At 45.1% G+C, this 17,017-nt stretch overlaps 1 protein-coding gene across 1 annotated transcript in view; it reads left to right on the plus strand.

Annotated features, from left to right (window-relative positions):
• The first annotated feature begins 708 nt into the window (after nt 1–708).
• Nucleotides 709–17,017, plus strand: part of DEPDC1B (DEP domain containing 1B) — a 74,067-nt gene continuing 57,758 nt past the window's right edge. The window contains exons 1-2 of the mRNA XM_056112038.1: nt 709–775; nt 13,700–13,965. Coding sequence (XP_055968013.1) covers nt 728–775; nt 13,700–13,965 — 314 coding nt within the window. The 5' untranslated portion in view covers nt 709–727. The remainder of the gene's footprint in view (nt 776–13,699; nt 13,966–17,017) is intronic.

Consider the following 17,017-nt stretch of genomic DNA (forward strand, 5'->3'; position numbering starts at 1 on the left):
CCTTTATTTTTTTTCTTTTTTTTTATTAGTGAAACACCATGAGGTACAGTTATAGGCTTACAAATTTTGTGCTTGGGTTTCAGTCATACAACGATCAAGTGCCCATCCCTCCACCAGTGCCCGTCATCCATCACCACGGGTCCCAGCATCCCCCCCACCCCCCATCCCCCCAGTCCCATCCTGCAGAGAGGCCTTTAAAGAGGCGTTTCTTCAATCCAGCCCAGCAAGATTTTGGGCTCTTCTCTGGAACGCTCTTTTTTTTTTTATTAATTAATTTTTAAAAAAAATTTTTCCCCTTTATTTTATTTATTTTTTTTACAGTTGTAGATTTACAATTTTTTGTGCTTGGGTTCAATTATACAATGATCAGATACCCATCCCTCCACCTGGAACGCTCTTTTAAGCACCAGTTTTGCAGGGAGGCTAGGTGCGCACGGGGTAGGCGGGCCACCGGCTCGATTGGCAGCAAGCTGCGCCCCAGGGCCCGGTCGGGCAATCCCGCAGGTCAGCGTAGAGGATCCACAAATCCCGCGCCAACGCTCAGGTGGCGCGGGCAGCGGGCGAGCATCCCTCCGGCGGCCCCGCCCCCAGTTCCCGTCACGTGCCTCCGCGCAGGCCAATCAGCGCCCGCAGCGCCCCGGCTCGCGATTCAAACTGCGAGGCCGCAGCGGAGTGGGCTGGGCGCGGGCGCGGCCGGTGCGGCCGCCGCTGCCCCTGCGCACTGGCCATGGAGCACCGCATCGTGGGTCCCGGGCCGTACCGGGCCACCAGGCTGGTGAGTGAGCGGGTCAGGCGCTGGGTGAGACGGGGTGCGGTCGGCAGCCCTCGCTTCCCCGGGGAACCGGGGGTGGCTGCGGCCCGGGCTGGGGACCAGCTGGAGCTGGGGCGACCCAGGAAGATGCTCCAAGGCAGACACGGAGGGTCGCGAGCTCGGGGTGGGGGACCCCGCAGTCATGGGCTTTGTGTTCTGGAAGTCGGTGCCTGCAGCCAGCGGGAGGACGGACCCCGGCGGCGGGAACCTGGGTGGGGGGACCCGCCCCTGGGCTGCGGGCTGGGTGTGTCCCCGCTCCGGGTGCTTGCGGTGGCATCTGCGGTGACATCTCCTAACGGTGGCCAGGGCAAGGGCGGGTGGCCCCGGCTCCCGCTCCAAGGGGCAGGTGATGCAGGCCCGGCTCTGCCTTCCTCCGCCGTTCCCAGGTTCTGCGGCAGCTTCGAGGGTGACCCATGATTGAGGAATAAAGAAGCCCAGAATAGGAAATAGAGAAGTGACATCTGCACTTGTTTGTTCATTGCAGCACTCTTTACAGTAGCCAGAAACTGGAAGAGACCTGAGTGCCCACGAACAGATGACTGGTTAAAGAGACTTTGGTACATGTACACAATGGAGTACTGTGTAGCTGTTAGAAAAGATGAAGTCATGAAATTTACATACAAGTGGTACCACATGGAAAGTATCATGCTAAGCGAAAGGAGTCAGAAAGAGAGGGACAGACATAGAAAGACTGATTTCATCTGGGGGATATAAAGCAACAAAATGTGAGATTAATACCCAAGAATAGCTGAGATCAACACCAGGAGGATTACTCCATAGCTTAGAGGCCAGCCGGGAATTCTAGGGGAAAGGGCAGCTCAGATAGAGAAGGGAGCACCAAATAAAGGGTATTTGGAGGATCCTCCCGGGAGGGGAGATGCATGTTGAAAGTAGACTATGGACTGAACATGTTTGCCACTCAATGCCTCTTTTGCAGACCACAACACCCAAAGGGAGAGAGAGAACAAAAGGGAATGCCCTGCCACAGTGGCAGGGGGGATGGGGGGGATAGAGGGGGGTGGGATATTATCCATGGTGGTGGAAGATGGGCACTGGTGGAGGGATGGGTATTTGATCATGGTATGACCGAAACCCAAGCACAAAAATTTGTAAATCTACAACTGTACCACATGGTGTTTCACTAATAAAAAATAAATTAAAAAAAAAGAAAGTAGAAGAAAAAGAAACTCCCCGGCTGGGGAGGAACTTAGTATAGGACTAAGTTAAACGTGGCTCTTGGTGCGTGTGTGTGTGTGTGTGTGATGTTTCAATAGGAAAACTGGGTCTCGCGTTACTTAGCAAGTGATGAGAATGTTTACAGAAAATGCACAGATTATGCCAGGTGTGCCAGGTGGAGTGACTGGCATCAGCCCCTTTGGGTTATCTGTTTTGCCATTGGCCTTGGGTATTATCCACTACCTTTCAATCTCTATGGTCGGGGGCAGAATCTATGCTCTTGAGGAGCTCAGAAAGAGCCCAGGAATTTGCAGGAGTGTTAAAAATGTAGGATACGGGTAGTCACAAATGGGACTGCTCACAGTAACGTTTGCTCAAGGGCAAACTTTCCCCAACGTTTGTGTTCCCGTGGGTGCTGGACACACGGGAGGTTGTCCAGCTGCAGAGATGGAGTCCGCGGCGCTCCTGCTGCTGCCCCTTATTCTGGGAGGCCAGGAGAGGGGCTCGTTGGGGGTCAGGGCACAGGCCATTTCTCTATGGGTTGCATGGGGAGACTTTAGTGATGTCTGTTACCCAGGATCGTCATCCTAGAGGAAGAGGCGACCTCCTGGCTGTGCCCATTGCAGTTTCAGATGACCTTAATGACAGTGGGAACCTGAGAGCAAGGGATGCTGCTTCTTGGTCTCTGCCACTTTAGGCCATGCTTGAGAATGAATCTCATTGTTCTCCGCACCCTGGTGCCTAGCCAGCAAAAACCTCATTGGTCTTGACTCACCTGGGAAGGTGGAGAATATGAACAGGGGTGCCTTTGCTCTCTCAACCCACTCATGCTCTGGGGTGAGGCCAGAGCTAAGAGGATCTGCTTCCAGAGCATGAAATCATGGTTGGGTGGAGAGTTCTTTGCTTTTTTTTTTTTTTTTTTTTTTTGCTGGGGCAGGGTCTCAAACTACTTTGAAATACGTTCAAGATTATGGAGCCTCTTGACAAGACTGGGTATGGCCTTTGCTCGTGAAGTTTCACAAGTGATTTCAGGGGACCTGGGAAAGTAGAGACGTTGCTCCATGTGATTGTGTTTGCTCATGGTTCAGAAGGTTCAATCTGGACTGGGCTTCTGTCACTGACTCTTCTGTTAGGGTTTCTCTGTTACACCCGACTTTGCCCGAATTCAATGAGAGACACTGGAGCCAAAGAGGAAGGATGAATAAGAAGCTTTTTATCACCCTCCCTATTTACCGCTTGAGGTTGAGGCCTCGAACCCTTGACAAATGACTCAAAGACTCCGATCACATTTATAACCTATAACTACATTCCAGGATGTCAATTAAGAACGCTCAAGATTAATTGCAATCTGTAGTAAAACAAAGCATTGCCTACATCCTAATGAGATGGTAGGGTAACAAGATACAGTTACAGTCATGATCAAAAGGAAGAAAATGATTTCTTTAACACTGTTCAGGGTCAGGGCACACATTCCCCAGAACTTATCAGGGAGTCAGTCCAGATGGTCTTGGCAAGGTCCAGGGACTAGCAATGAGTTACAGAGTCAGCTCAGAGTTTACAAAGTTAGCACAGATGAGTGTCCTTAAATATCAGGGACAACTTTTGACTCGTATGTGGCTGAAGTTTTTTTTTTTTCTTGGCTGAAGTTTTCTTAACTGATTCAGTATTATTGCAATAGCTAACAGGTTGGGGTCTAACAACTCAAGTGCTACTGGCCTTGGAATTTGTAAGTAAAACTACTAAGTCCAGAAGATAGGAATCCCCCCACCCCCCTTTTTTTCTATGTTTTTGGTGGTGGGTGGACACACCCTGCAGTGCTCAGGGCTTACTCCTGGCTCTGCTCTCAGAAATCACTCTTGGTGAGCTCTGAGGACCATATGTGGTGCCAAGGATCAAACCCATATAGACCACATGCAAAGCAAGCGCCCTCCTCACCATTGCTCCAGCCATATTATTCCTCTCTTCTTGGTGACAGAGTGATCTCAAAGAGATGCCTGAGCAGAAGAAGAGGAGTGATTATGCTCATATTTGTGAACTGTCTACTATAGAGACCCATATGATAGACTGGTATTTTGGGGTGGATTGGGGGGGGTGATCAGAACTTAGACCTGGTCCTGTGCTAAGGGACTCCTGGGTCTTGACTCAGTGCTCAAGTACCATATGTGAAGCTGTGGATTGAACTGGGATCAACCACATGAAAGGCAAATGCCGTAACCCTCATACTGTCTCTGCAGTTCCCAAATGATTGACATTTAAGAAGTCAACAAATAAAATTTGTATTATTCTTGGCCTAACCTCAAAGAGGTATGGTTGTATTAAAACAGTTTTTTTTTTAATGTAGGAGTACTGCTATTTATTCAGCCACTGATTAGCTGATTGAATTGGACATGAACTCCACTTTTTTTAAAATTTTTTATAATTTTATTTATTGAATCACCATGAGAGCAGTTACAAAGCTCTCAGGTTTAAGTCTCGGTCATACAGTGAAACACACGACCTTCACCAGTGCCCATTCTCCACCACCAAAAACCCCAGAATACCCCCATCTCACACCCTTCCCCTACCAGTGGGCAGATGATTTCCACATTACTCTCTCTCTACTTTGGTTACAATTAATATTTTGACACCAGAGCCACCAGTATTATTTGGGATTTTACCCCAACACTCAGATCTGCTGAAAAGGCAACCGTAGACAATTTGTGTTCTATTGCTGGTTATGAATAACATATGATGTTGTGTGGCTGCAATTTTGAAATTCCAAAATTTTAACTCTTAAATCTGGAGGGATTTCTGCCAAAACCTGCTGGGTTCCAAGATTGTTCCTGAGACTCTGGGATCATGGCCATTAAGCAGCGTGATCAGGAGTCAGAAAGGCTGTTAGTGGGTGGCGACTCGGGGTCTTGTTGGGACGGGGAGGAAAGGGTTGGCTCCACCCCCATCCTGTGAGGCCCGTCTCTTCACTGAGGGCGCAAACCTGACTGTCCAGTGGCCTTGGAGGATGGCAGCCACCCGGCCACCAGGAGGAAGAGGCCAGGGCACAAAACATATTCCCACCTGGGTTGGCCCAGCACTGGTAACCTACTGCAGGGATCAGACGCATTTCTGCCAAAAGCCGCTGGGTTCCAAGATTTGTTTCTGAGTCTCTTGGATCATGGCTGTTAATCAGTTTGATCAGGAACCAGAGAGGCCATGCCTCCACTTATATAGCTGAGCCCGAGGTGGTTTGTGGGTGTGTCTCCCACATACCTAACTTTTGGCCATTTACTTTCTTGGTAAACTTTGTCCCAAGTTTTTGGGGTCTGGCCAAAGGCACAGCAACAATTTTGGGGTGTCTGGAAGTCTGAAGGCGCCATCATGCTGCTGATGCACTTGCCTCACAGGTACAGATTGACCTGCTGGCGGCACCATACCCCCATGATCAGGTTTTTTTTTGTGTGTGTCACACCTGGCGATGCACAGGGGTTACTCCTGGCTCTGCACTCAGGAGTTACTCCTGGCGGTGCTCAGGGGACCATATGGGATGCTGGGAATCAAACCCGACTTGGCCGCGTGCAAGGCAAACACCCTACCCGCTGTGCTATCTCTCCAGCCCAGTATTTGATCAGTTTTAATTGTTGTCATTGTATTACAGTATTACAAAGGATGGATTCAGTAGGATAGAAAGGGTTCAGAATCAGATTTAAGAAAGATAAATTAATATTTTAATTAAGTGGAGAATGGCATGATTGACTCTTCACCCAGAAGACTCAAAGATTAGAGAATTCTCTCTATAAGACATGACACCTAATCCAGTGACAGATGAATGGATAATGGAGCTGTGGTACATGCAGACTGTGGAATACTATGCAGCCACAAGGAATGAGGAGATCATGAGTTTTCTGCAGTTTGAATGGAACTAAATCTTATGTTAAATGAATTAATTCAGGAGGACAAAGACAAACACTGGATGTCCCCACTAATCTCTGGCATATAGTATAACATGTCCAGGGAATGATTAACAAAGATGGGCAAAACACTGGCTTTAAATTACAGAAACAAAAATACTAAAAAGGAGAGAAATGGGGGTGGGGGTGGGGGGGGAGAAGAATATGCAAGAAGTTATCCTGAGCGTAACACAGGGTCAAAGTTCAGGGGCCTTGGGCCCCTCTGGTGTAGAGGTGAAATATTCTATGTATATAAATCACTAAACCGAATACTACTGTAAACATGGAACCCAACATACAAGAATTAAACTTAAAAATGTAACTGTCCAGGAGTCAGGGTGTGGTGAGGTGGGTGGAAAGCTAGGGTCAGGGTGGAGGCTGGGGACATGTGTGGTTGGATTGGTGGGAACGGTGTAAGCCTGAGAACCTATTGTAAGCAACTATGCAAAACAGGTTGTCTAAATCAACGAAAACAAGCAAACAAGCAACCATTGCACCTAAAGATTTAAATATTTAAAGAAATCCCTCTAAAATATTAAAAGAAAAAGTTTAACAATTTTTAAATAGCACACAATGGGAATTTTTATAAATGGCATGTGTTTAGTATTGTTGGGGCCGTTTTGAGCAGTCCTGGGGGACGTGTGGTGTCCCCAGGATGGGACCCAAGTGAAGCATATGTTTTCCTACTTGAACAACATCCCTGACCTGTGAAACTTTGTTTTTTCCCCCCTTCAATTTTTTAGAAATAGGGTTTATATATATTCCTATATTAGTCTTAGGTACATAACACCTTTATATGCTGTAGCACTATAGTACTGTCCTCCCGTTGTTCATCGATTTGCTCGAGCGGGCACCAGTAACGTCTCACAGCAAATTGTGAGACTTGTTGTTACTGTTTTTGGCATATCGAATACATCACGGGTAGCTTGCCAGGCTTTGCTGTGCGGGTGAGATACTCTCGGTAGCTTGCCCGGCTCTCTGAGAGGGGCGGAGGAATCGAACCCGGGTCGGCCACGTGCAAGGCAAAGGCCCTACCGGCTGTGCGATTGCTCCAGCCCCTTTATATGCTATATGCATATATTATAAAATGTGTACCACTGTAACTTTAGCTAACATTCTTTACCCTGGACCACGTAGATGGTACAGGGATTTAGGAACAGCTTACTGGAGTTCCTCAGCACCATGTATGGTCCTCCTCAAGTACAGACAGAGGTGATCCCAAAGCACAGAGCCAGGAATAAGCCCTGAGCACAGCTGGGTGTGGCCCCCAAACAGGACAAATAAAACCCAGCAACAACCAGACAATTTTACGTCAGCAAAAGGTTTCTTTTGCTATTTGAAATTCTAGATGGCCCTCAGTGGTCTCTGCCTCTGGTATTCACACTCTTATACAGTAATGAAGAAAATGTCTTAAGGGAATAAACCCTGCCGTTTCCAAGAAAAAAAGAGTATAGGCTTCTTTAAAAAATATCAGCAGCGACAAAGAGACCATGTGGATGAACTGATAATACACAGAGCAAACATTTCTAATATATTTTAAAAAAGGATTAGTCTTCCATGTTTGTTAATTCATTTAAAAATTTATTTAAAAAGTAATATTCATTTAATTTGGGTGCTAGATGTTGCATACTGTCCTCAATTATGGGGATATTGACTAACAAGAATAATGAAGCTAGGTTTTCTGATTTCCTTGCCCTTAGCTTAAATTCTGGATTTAAATAATAATAATAATAATAATTTAAATAATTCTTAAAATTAAGGGGGAGAGTAGCTGTGGAGGAAAACAGTCCTACAGAAATACAGCAAGCTCAGAGGAAGAAATGAAAATGAGTAATGATAAAGATAGGAAAATGCAGCACAAAGTGAGGCGCTATCAGTACTTGTATATAAATTGGCAGGAATGAGAATGATAACATCTAGAGATAGCCAAAGTATAGAGTCCATAGCCTCATATCTGGCTGGCACATTGTTGATAGTAATATGAGTTGTAATAGCTGATTTGAATATGCCGTTACTCTTTAGAAATCTTGTCTGTCGATAATAGAAAAAAAAAAAACACAAGCATTGCGACTTTAGGCTGTACAAGCAAGGATTTGTAAAGCAACAAACTCGATGTAGCTCTGTACCCATTGGTTAGAAACTGGTTGAATAAATAAATCAGGGGACATTAAAGAGAATGGCCTAGATGGACTAGTATCGATCGAGAAAGCTATGGTAAGTATTAGAGCTAGATGTGAGATAATGTATGCAGATAATATATTTGATCTTGTCTTTTGAAAAAGGGGGTAAGCTGTGACACAGCAAACAGGAGGAAGTCTGTGTGTTGGTCTGACAGTTGTGGGATCGCAGGAACGCAGCACTCTTTTTTTTGTATGTATTTCCGCATTTAAGCTCTTACAGTGGGAGTCACGCTATCATTAAAATTGCAAGCAGAGGAAATGCTGCACACCCTGAGCCGATTCATAGACACACATTTCTCATATATCAAAATATTAGGTCCTAGAGAACCACATCTCCATTATGGTTATAGAGTACATAAAGTACTATGCATTAAGCAAGTCTAATTGATACTGATTATGATAATTTAATCCATATAAAGTAAAAGAAAATCATTTTTATAATCCTCTTTTCTCAACTCCCAACTTACTTATATGGGACTTAGATAAAAGCTAGATATCAGCAGAGAATTGAAAAAACAACAACCACTAATATTTACGTGGAAATTGTTTAAACTTATGTTAATATTTGTAATGTTGATGTCCAGGGGTATTCTGCATATTGAAATGACCCCCTGAGGGGACATTGTAGAATAGGATTCTGTGTTGTATTCTGCCCTTAAGTGCCTAAGTCCTGCGTAATGTACTAATTTGCTTGTTTTCTTGGAAACTTGTCTTTGCCCCTGAGTTTCTTTCCAGCTCCAGAATAAATGAAAAGCCACAACTTGTTTCTAGGAAATTTTATATATTATTTTTGTATTTGATAGATACCTTTTATTTATCTTTACCCCTTGGTGGTGCTCATGGGCTCCCGCAGGCTCCCTGTTTGGGAATCACTCCTTAAAGGCTCAAAGGACCCTGAGGTGCTAGGGATTGAAAACCTGGGCCTCTCCATTTAAAGCTCTCACTGACCTCCAGAAACACCATGTCCATGGTAAGGGACCCATTTAATCATAATCTCACATACCTTTCCAATAGCCTGGTAAAGTAGGTGGCCAGATGGTTAAGTCAAGTCAGAGTTCATGCAGTAGTCAAGTTCATGCTGTTTCTGCTACTCAATTCTTTTTATTCGCTTGTTTCTGGGTTTTGGGTCACACTCGACAATGCTCAGGGCTTACTCCTTGCTCTGCGCTGAGGAGCACTCCTGGTGGCTCAGGGACCATCTGGGCTGCGGGGAATTGAACCCAGATTGGCAGCAAGCATGGCAAACATGCGGCTGCTGTACTATCGCTACGGCCTCTATTTAATTCTAATCAATCAACCTACTGTTCTCTATCCACATTACATTTCCGTTTCATCTTCTCACTTGGTGTCTTTCGCTTTCCCCCCTTCACTGTTTGACATTCAATTTACCAGTACGGCAGACAATTCATGCTTATCAGCTTCAAGCTGGTGATAGAAAGTTGTGGGCTGATTTTTTTTCAAACTTTGCGTGCAAGACAAGAACCTACCTACTATATTGTCTCTGAGGCCCTTGTGTGCTGCTTTTATGGAGGATTTTAATTTATCAGCATATATATATGTATGTATATTTTGTTTTTAGTTTGTTAAGCATAATCCTAAAAAGTACACAAATCATAAATGTACAACTCACTAAGTTATCAGAGTACCCCGTGTAACCAATACCCAAATTAAGAAATTACTAGATTTCAGAATTTCAAGAATCCAGGATTTCACTTCCTTGAGCCCTTCTCAGTCATTACCTTCAAACAGATTAGCCGCTTATTATGATTTTTGATACCATGAGTTATTTATTTTTTAGCTTTGTTAAAGTTTTTTTGGGGGGTGGTGGTGTCTACATCCAGCAATACTCAGGGCTTACCTCTGCTTCTGCACTGCTCAGAAGACCACATGGGACGTTGGGGATTGAACCTGGTTGGCCACTTTTGCAAAGCAAGCATCCTATCCACTGTCTTATCTCTCCAGCCCCATGTTAAAGTTTTAAGCAATAATTTTAAATCACTCTTGACTTCAAATATTGAGGACTAGTTTTGTTTGCTTTTTAAAATTTTATGTAAGTGGCACCATAGTATTTTTTATATTAGCCTTTTTATATCAGGATTACATTTTATCTATAATAGTGTATGAAGCAAGAGTTTATTTTCATTGTCACACAGCATCCCATTACATGAATAAATCACAGTTTATCTTTTAACGTCGATGGGCATTTAATTATTTTGTCTATTATGACTAGTACTTCTCCAAACCGAATTTTTTAAAATAAAAGTTTCTGACATGATATATTAGGAAAAGAATGAACAGCTGAAAGCACGACTTTGAGTTTTTAGGATTTTTCAGAGGGCCCATGGAGAGCCTAGGGATTTAAAAAGATGTTCTAGAAAGGGTTCCAGGAAGAACATCATAGACATTTAATCTGGGCCTGGCTCTAGGTTTTTTGTTTTGTATGTTTTTTCAGTAGGAAAACACTTTGTAGAGTTTAGATCTGTTTTGGTATCAGGCATTCAATAAAATTTTTTTTTTCCTTCCTATACAATGTATTTTATATAACAAAGAGTAGATATATACAGAATGAAGTAAATCATATTAAACAAGGGTCTGCAAGAAGTGAATAATGCATAGTAAGAATAAACTTAATAAGCTTCATCTTTTTTTTATGTAGGAGTACTGCTATTTATGCAGCCACTGATTAGCTGATTGAATTGTGCATGAACTCCACTTTAATTTTTTTTTCATTTTTTATAATTTTATTTATTGAATCATCGTGAAAGCAGTTACAAAGCTTTCGGGTCTAAGTCTCGGTCATACAATGAAACACCCGTACCTTCACCAGTGCCCATTCTCTGCCACAAAAAACCCCAGTATACCCCCATTGCACACCCTCCCCCTACCTGTGGGACAGATGATTTCCACATTACTCTCTCTCTACTTTGATCACATTCAATATTTCCCACCAGACCCACCATTATTATTTGAGATTTTACCCCAACACTCAGATCTGCTGAAAAGGCAACAGTAGACAATTTGTGTTCTATTGCTGGTTATGAATAACATATGATGTCCGTGGCTGCAGTAGGGTCATGTGATTTTGAAATTCCAAAATTTTAACACTTAAATCTGGAGGGATTTCTGCCAAAAGCCACTGGGTTTAGAGATTTGCTCCTGAGTCTCTGGGATCATGGCCATTGAGCAGCTTGATCAGGAGCCAGAGAGGCTGTTCGTGGGCGATGACTTGGGGTCTCGTTGGGACGGGGAGACCAGGACCGGCTCCACCTCCATCCTCTGAGGCCCAACAAGTTTCGTCACTGCAAGCCCAGACCTGACTGTCCAAAGGACCATGTGATTTTGAAGTTCCGAAATTTTAACACTTGAATCTGGAGGAATTTCTGCCAAAAGCCACTGGGTTTCGAGATCTGCTCCTGGGTCTCCGGGATCATGGCCATTGAGCAGCTTGATCAGGAGCCAGAGAAGCCGTTCGTGGGCAATGACTTGGGGTCTCGTTGGAATGGGGAGACCAGGACCGGCTCCACCCCCATCCTCTGAGGCCCAACAAGTTTCGTCACTGTGGGCCCAAGCCTGACTGTCTAATGGCCTCTGGAGGATGACAGCCACCGAGCCGCCAAGGGGAAGCAGGCGGAGGGACAACACCCTTTCCCCCCTGGGGCGGCCCAGCGACAGTAACCTACTGTGGGGTCCGGACGCATTTCTGCCAAAAGCCGCTGGGATTCGAGATTTGTTTCTGAGTCTCTGGGATCAAGGCCGTTAAGCAGCTTGATCAGGAGCCAGAGAGGCCGTTCGTGGGCGATGACTTGGGGTCTCGTTGGGGTGGGGAGAAGGACCGGCTCCACCCCCATCCCGTGAGGCCCAACAAGTTTCGTCACTGCGGGCCCAAGCCTGACTGTCCAATGGCCTCTGGAGGATGGTGGCCACCGGGCCGCCAGGGGGAACAGGCCAAGGCACGAAACCTATTCCCACCTGGGGTGGCCCAGCATCGTAACCTACTGCAGGGACCAGACGCATTTCTGCCAAAAGCCGCTGGGATTCAAGATTTGTTTCTGAGTCTCTGGGATCATGGCCATTAAGCAGCTTGATCAGGAGCCAGAGAGGCCATTCATGGATGATGACTTGGGGTCTTGTTGGGGTGGGGAGGATGGGCCCGGCTCCCCGTCCCATCCCGTGTGGCCCAACAAGTTTCGTCACTGCAGGCCCAAGCCTGACTGTCCAGTGGCCTCTGGAGGATGACGGCCATCAAGCCGCCAAGGAGGAGCAGGCGGAGGGACAACACCCTTTCCTCCCTGGAGTGGCCTGGGGACAATAACCTACTGTGGGGTCTGGACGCATTTCTGCCAAAAGCCACTGGGTTTTGAGATTTGTTTCTGAGTCTCTGGGATCATGGCCATTAAGCAGCTTGATCAGGAGCCAGAGAGGCCGTTCATGGACGATGACTTGGGGTCTCGTTGGGGTGGGGAGGACAGGACCAGCTCCACCCCCATCCCGTGAGGCCCTGCATGTCTCATCAGTGGGGGCCCTAACCTGACTGTCCAGTGGCCTCTGGAGGATGGTGGCCACCGGGCCACCAGGGGGAACAGGCCAAGGCACAAAACCTATTCCCACCTGGGTTGGCCCAGCACTGGTAACCTACTGCTGGGACCAGATACATTTCTGCCCAAAGCCACTGGGTTTCGAGATTTGTTTCTGAGTCTCTGGGATCATGGCCATTAAGCAGTTCAATCAGGAACCAGATTGGCCATGCCTCCAATTATATAGCTGAGCCGGAGGTGATTTGTGGGTGTGTTTCCCACATACCTAACTTTTGGCTGTTTACTTTCTTGGTAAACTTTGTCCCAAGTTTTTGGGGTCTTGCCAAAGGCACAGCAGCAATTTTGGGGTATCTGGAAGTCTGAAGGTGCCATCAGGCTGCCTATGCACTCGCCTCACAGGTACAGATTGACCTGCTGGCAGCACCACCCCCAAAGCTTATTCTTAATATGCATTTTGATTTATGTTTTTTTCTTAATGTAAAAGTTCTGCAAGTTAATATGACAGGACAACTTAAGGACAACATTGTCAGCATTTATTGAATGAATAAATTATTTATTGTTATTATTCTTCATCACTGTCTTTGAGCCAGTGCTTTCTCTGGGATGATTCCTCAGGGATGATTCCTGGCAGTGACTGGGGGGACCATACGTGGTGCTGGGGGTTGAGCCTACAAGGACTTTACTTGCTATACTCTCCGTCTAGCCCCAATAAATACATTTAAAAATGTTTATTTTTCTTTAGGGTGTGAAGGTTGTAAATAATATACAAGCCTCTATATGTAACGGCATTCATTTAAATAAAAAATCAGGGCCGGGAAGATGACTCAGCAGGCTGAGCACGTGTTTTGCATGCAGGAGTCATGGGTTTGATTCCTGTTCCTACATGATCCCCTGAGTGTGCAGGAAGTCATGCTGAGCATTGAGCTGGGAGTAGCCCTAGGTACCTTCTGTGTTGCGCTGAAATCAAAACAATAAATAGAAAAGTTATTTTCTTTGTCTTAAAAGTCGGGATTAGTAATTTTTTTTTTAATCAGTCAACTGATTAGTAAGTACGTTTCTCTCTTTTTCCTCTAGTGGAATGAAACAGTCGAGCTTTTTCGCACTAGGATGCCATTACGGAAACATCGCTGCCGTTTCAAAAGTTATGATCGTTGCTTCACAGCGTCTGAAGCTGTGGACTGGCTGCATGACCTGCTGCGGTGTAGTCAAAACTTTGGCCCTGAGGTGACCCGCAAACAAACAGTTCAGCTGCTAAAAAAATTCTTGAAGAATCATGTTATTGAAGACATCAAGGGAAAGTGGGGCCAGGAAGATTTTGAAGACAACCGTCACTTGTACAGGTAATATCAACAAGTGGGCCCTGAAAGGGAGGAGTGCGGGGGGCATCAGTGCGTTTTTTCTTTTGGTGCTGGAGATTGAACTCAGGGCCTCAGTCAATTTCTCTGAGTCAAGCCCTCTGCCACTGAGCTCTGTCCTTGGTCTTTGTTGAAAGTTCCTGGTGTGCAAGACTTTACTTGTCCATTAAAGGGAAACATCTGCTTGTCCTTTGTCGAGTCCAGGGCTAAATGTGTGTTAAATGTGTGTGTCATAATAAAATGTACCATGATGTTTCTTGGCACCGCAGAGCACCCTTGAACAGTCCTTGTTTCTGTGACTTTTTAGTAGGGAATCTTTTCAAGCCTTTAAAAATACTTCTGGAGCATATCTTTTTGTTTTGGTTTTAGGGCCACTCCTGGCAGTGCTTAGGGGATACTCTCGGCTCAGTGCTTGGGGGTCACTCCCAGTGGTGTTTGGGGGGACCATCTGATGGTGCGGATAGATACTGGGTTCCTGCATACAAAATGTGTTGTGAAACACATCCAGACATATTTCCAGCCCCAGCAAGGGCGAAATAGCAGGTTGGACCTTGCTGAGTAGTGACAAGATGTGTATTCAGGAGGTCAGTCAGTGTGTCTGCTACTTAAGCAGAGCCCAGAGGCCAAATGAAAAATTGTGATATAATTTTTCAATGCTAGCAATGCATGTCAGTTTTGCCTCAAGCATTTGGCTCACGTTTTGGTGCTCTTTAATGATTTGTCTCTTAGATTCCAAAGAACCTTAGAGAAAACTGTTATCTCTCTGTTCGCTTGCTTTGTTTTATTGCATACTAGGTTGTTTTATTCCTGGAGTTAAAGGGACTTTCGGAATGGGGGAGGAGGAATAAAGTCACACTAGTTCAGAAAGAAGGAATTGTTGAGCTATTTAGAAAGAGATCAACCAAAGTGCAAAGAATCTGAGAAGGATGAAAAAATGAAAAAGGAACAGAGGGCCAGAAAGATGGTATGGGGCAGGGGTGGGGCGGTGGGGTGGTAGTGGTGTTGGTGGGTCCTGGTAAAGAGCTTGCTTTGTATGTGACCAGTTTGATTTCCAGTACCACAGATGGTCCCAGGAGTGCCAGGAGTGATCTTTGAGCTGAACCAGGAGTAAGTCCTGAGCTCTGCCAGCGTGTTCCCTGCTGCACTCACCCTCCACACCCCCAATGGGAAATGGAAAGTATGGACCATTTATTTCTTCAGCTCCTAGAAGAACATTAAGAATGCTTTTCCGACCCACGTAATGAGGGCAGTTTTGGAATACCTGGGTACTTGGCATTGAGCAGAAGAGATCTGATTCTTTCTTGGCTTCTTGAACTAGGTGCTGAGAAAGGCAGAAGAGCAGGGTGAGGGTAAAGTGAAGACTAGGCAGTGCTGTACGTTTAGAGTCTTTCCGCATGGACTTTGATCAGCAGTGTCCAGTTTCTACAAGTTGCCATCTGAGCAGTTGTTGCTATTTGACAGTTATTTCTGGCTTTGCTGGTCCAGCTTTTTTATTAGGGTCTTGGGTGATCTTTGTTCAGAGACCAGAGTATTTATTAGCATCCAGTGGTGGAAACTCTAGCCCTGGCTTCACATGCTGTGCTTCATTTAAGTGTCTGTTTCTCTTGGGAAACTCTATAATGACTTATATCTCATCAGGATTTTGCTAGAAAATTGAAAAAAAAATTTCTTTGCATGAGTAACTTTCAATGTGTTCTGTTGTGGACCTTAAATTGGGTACCTCCTACTGAGCTCCCTGAGGCTCGAAGGGTCCTCAGGAGAGTGAGATGGGAGCTTGTGTCAGAGCGTGTTCACTTTTAATATAAAAACTTATTCACGTATACCCCATTCAGAAGTAGAATGTATGGGCAAATGAAATTTGTTCATTAAACTGTAATTCTTCCTCCCTACCCCTACCTTCAACATTTTGTGTAGAATATCATACACGAGGCAGTTATTTTCTTTTGTCATTTGCTACCTGAAAAATGCATGGCTTCCTGTTTTTCCTAAGTGGAGGTTCTGCAAATTAACCATGGATGTTTGCCAATTTCTCAGGTTAATCTCAGTTGAAATCTATTTAGACACAGGAATTATTTGCTAAGGAGCTTGTACCTTGACTTGAGAGTGAGCTAATGAGTGTGGGGGCAGCTGTTGCTGCCACTCGTGTGGCTTCTGGGATGGTGCTCTGGAACCTCCAGGCTCCCTCAAGGGAAGGTGGGGGTTGGGGGGCACTCCCTTTCCTGCTGTTTCAACAGCTTCTTCCCTTAGTTGAATAGTATGGTCGCCATTTATAGAGAACGCAGATCAATAGTTAGGAGCAGTTGGATAAATGGAGAGTCCCTGAGATGGAGAATTATGGAACATGCTTCTAAATAGGAAACTTTGTGAAAGAGAGGCTCTTTTCCAAGTAGATTGGAATGAACAGCCAAGAATTCTTGCTGATTATGCCATTGTCAAACAAAACCAGGGGCCAAATGAAGGACCAGAAAGATGGTATGGGCCCATAGCATGGGTAGGACATTTACTTTGCACCCTGCCGACTTGGGTTTGATCCGCATCACCCCATAAGGTCTCCTGAGCCTGCCCGGAGTAAACTCTAAGTACTACTGGATGTGGCTCAAAAACAAAACAAAACAAAACAAAAAAAAACAAACAACAACAAAAAATCTTCCAAACCCAAAACCAAATCTAAAACCAAAAACCAAAATATTATCCCAGCACTCTGGTTGTGAGCATTGTCTGACAACACTGCACATATAAAACAATATTGCACTCTTGTACTAGTCTAGAAAGAAAAGGAAATAATTTTTTTTTCTTTTTGGTTCACACCTGGCAATGCACAGGGATTACTCCTGGCTCATATACTCAGGAATTACTCCTGACAGTGTTCGGAGGACCATATGGGATGCTGGGAATCGAACCCAGGTCAGCTGCGTGCAAGGCAAACATCCTCCCTGCTGTGCTATTGCTCCAGCCCCAGAAAAGGAAAGAATTCTTTTTTTTTTATTAGTGAAACAACATGAGGTACAGTTGTAGACTTACAGATTTTTGTGCTTGA

This window comes from Sorex fumeus, unplaced genomic scaffold (assembly GCF_029834395.1).
Source record: "Sorex fumeus unplaced genomic scaffold, SorFum_2.1 ptg000015l, whole genome shotgun sequence".
Classification (NCBI taxonomy): Eukaryota; Metazoa; Chordata; class Mammalia; order Eulipotyphla; family Soricidae; genus Sorex; species Sorex fumeus.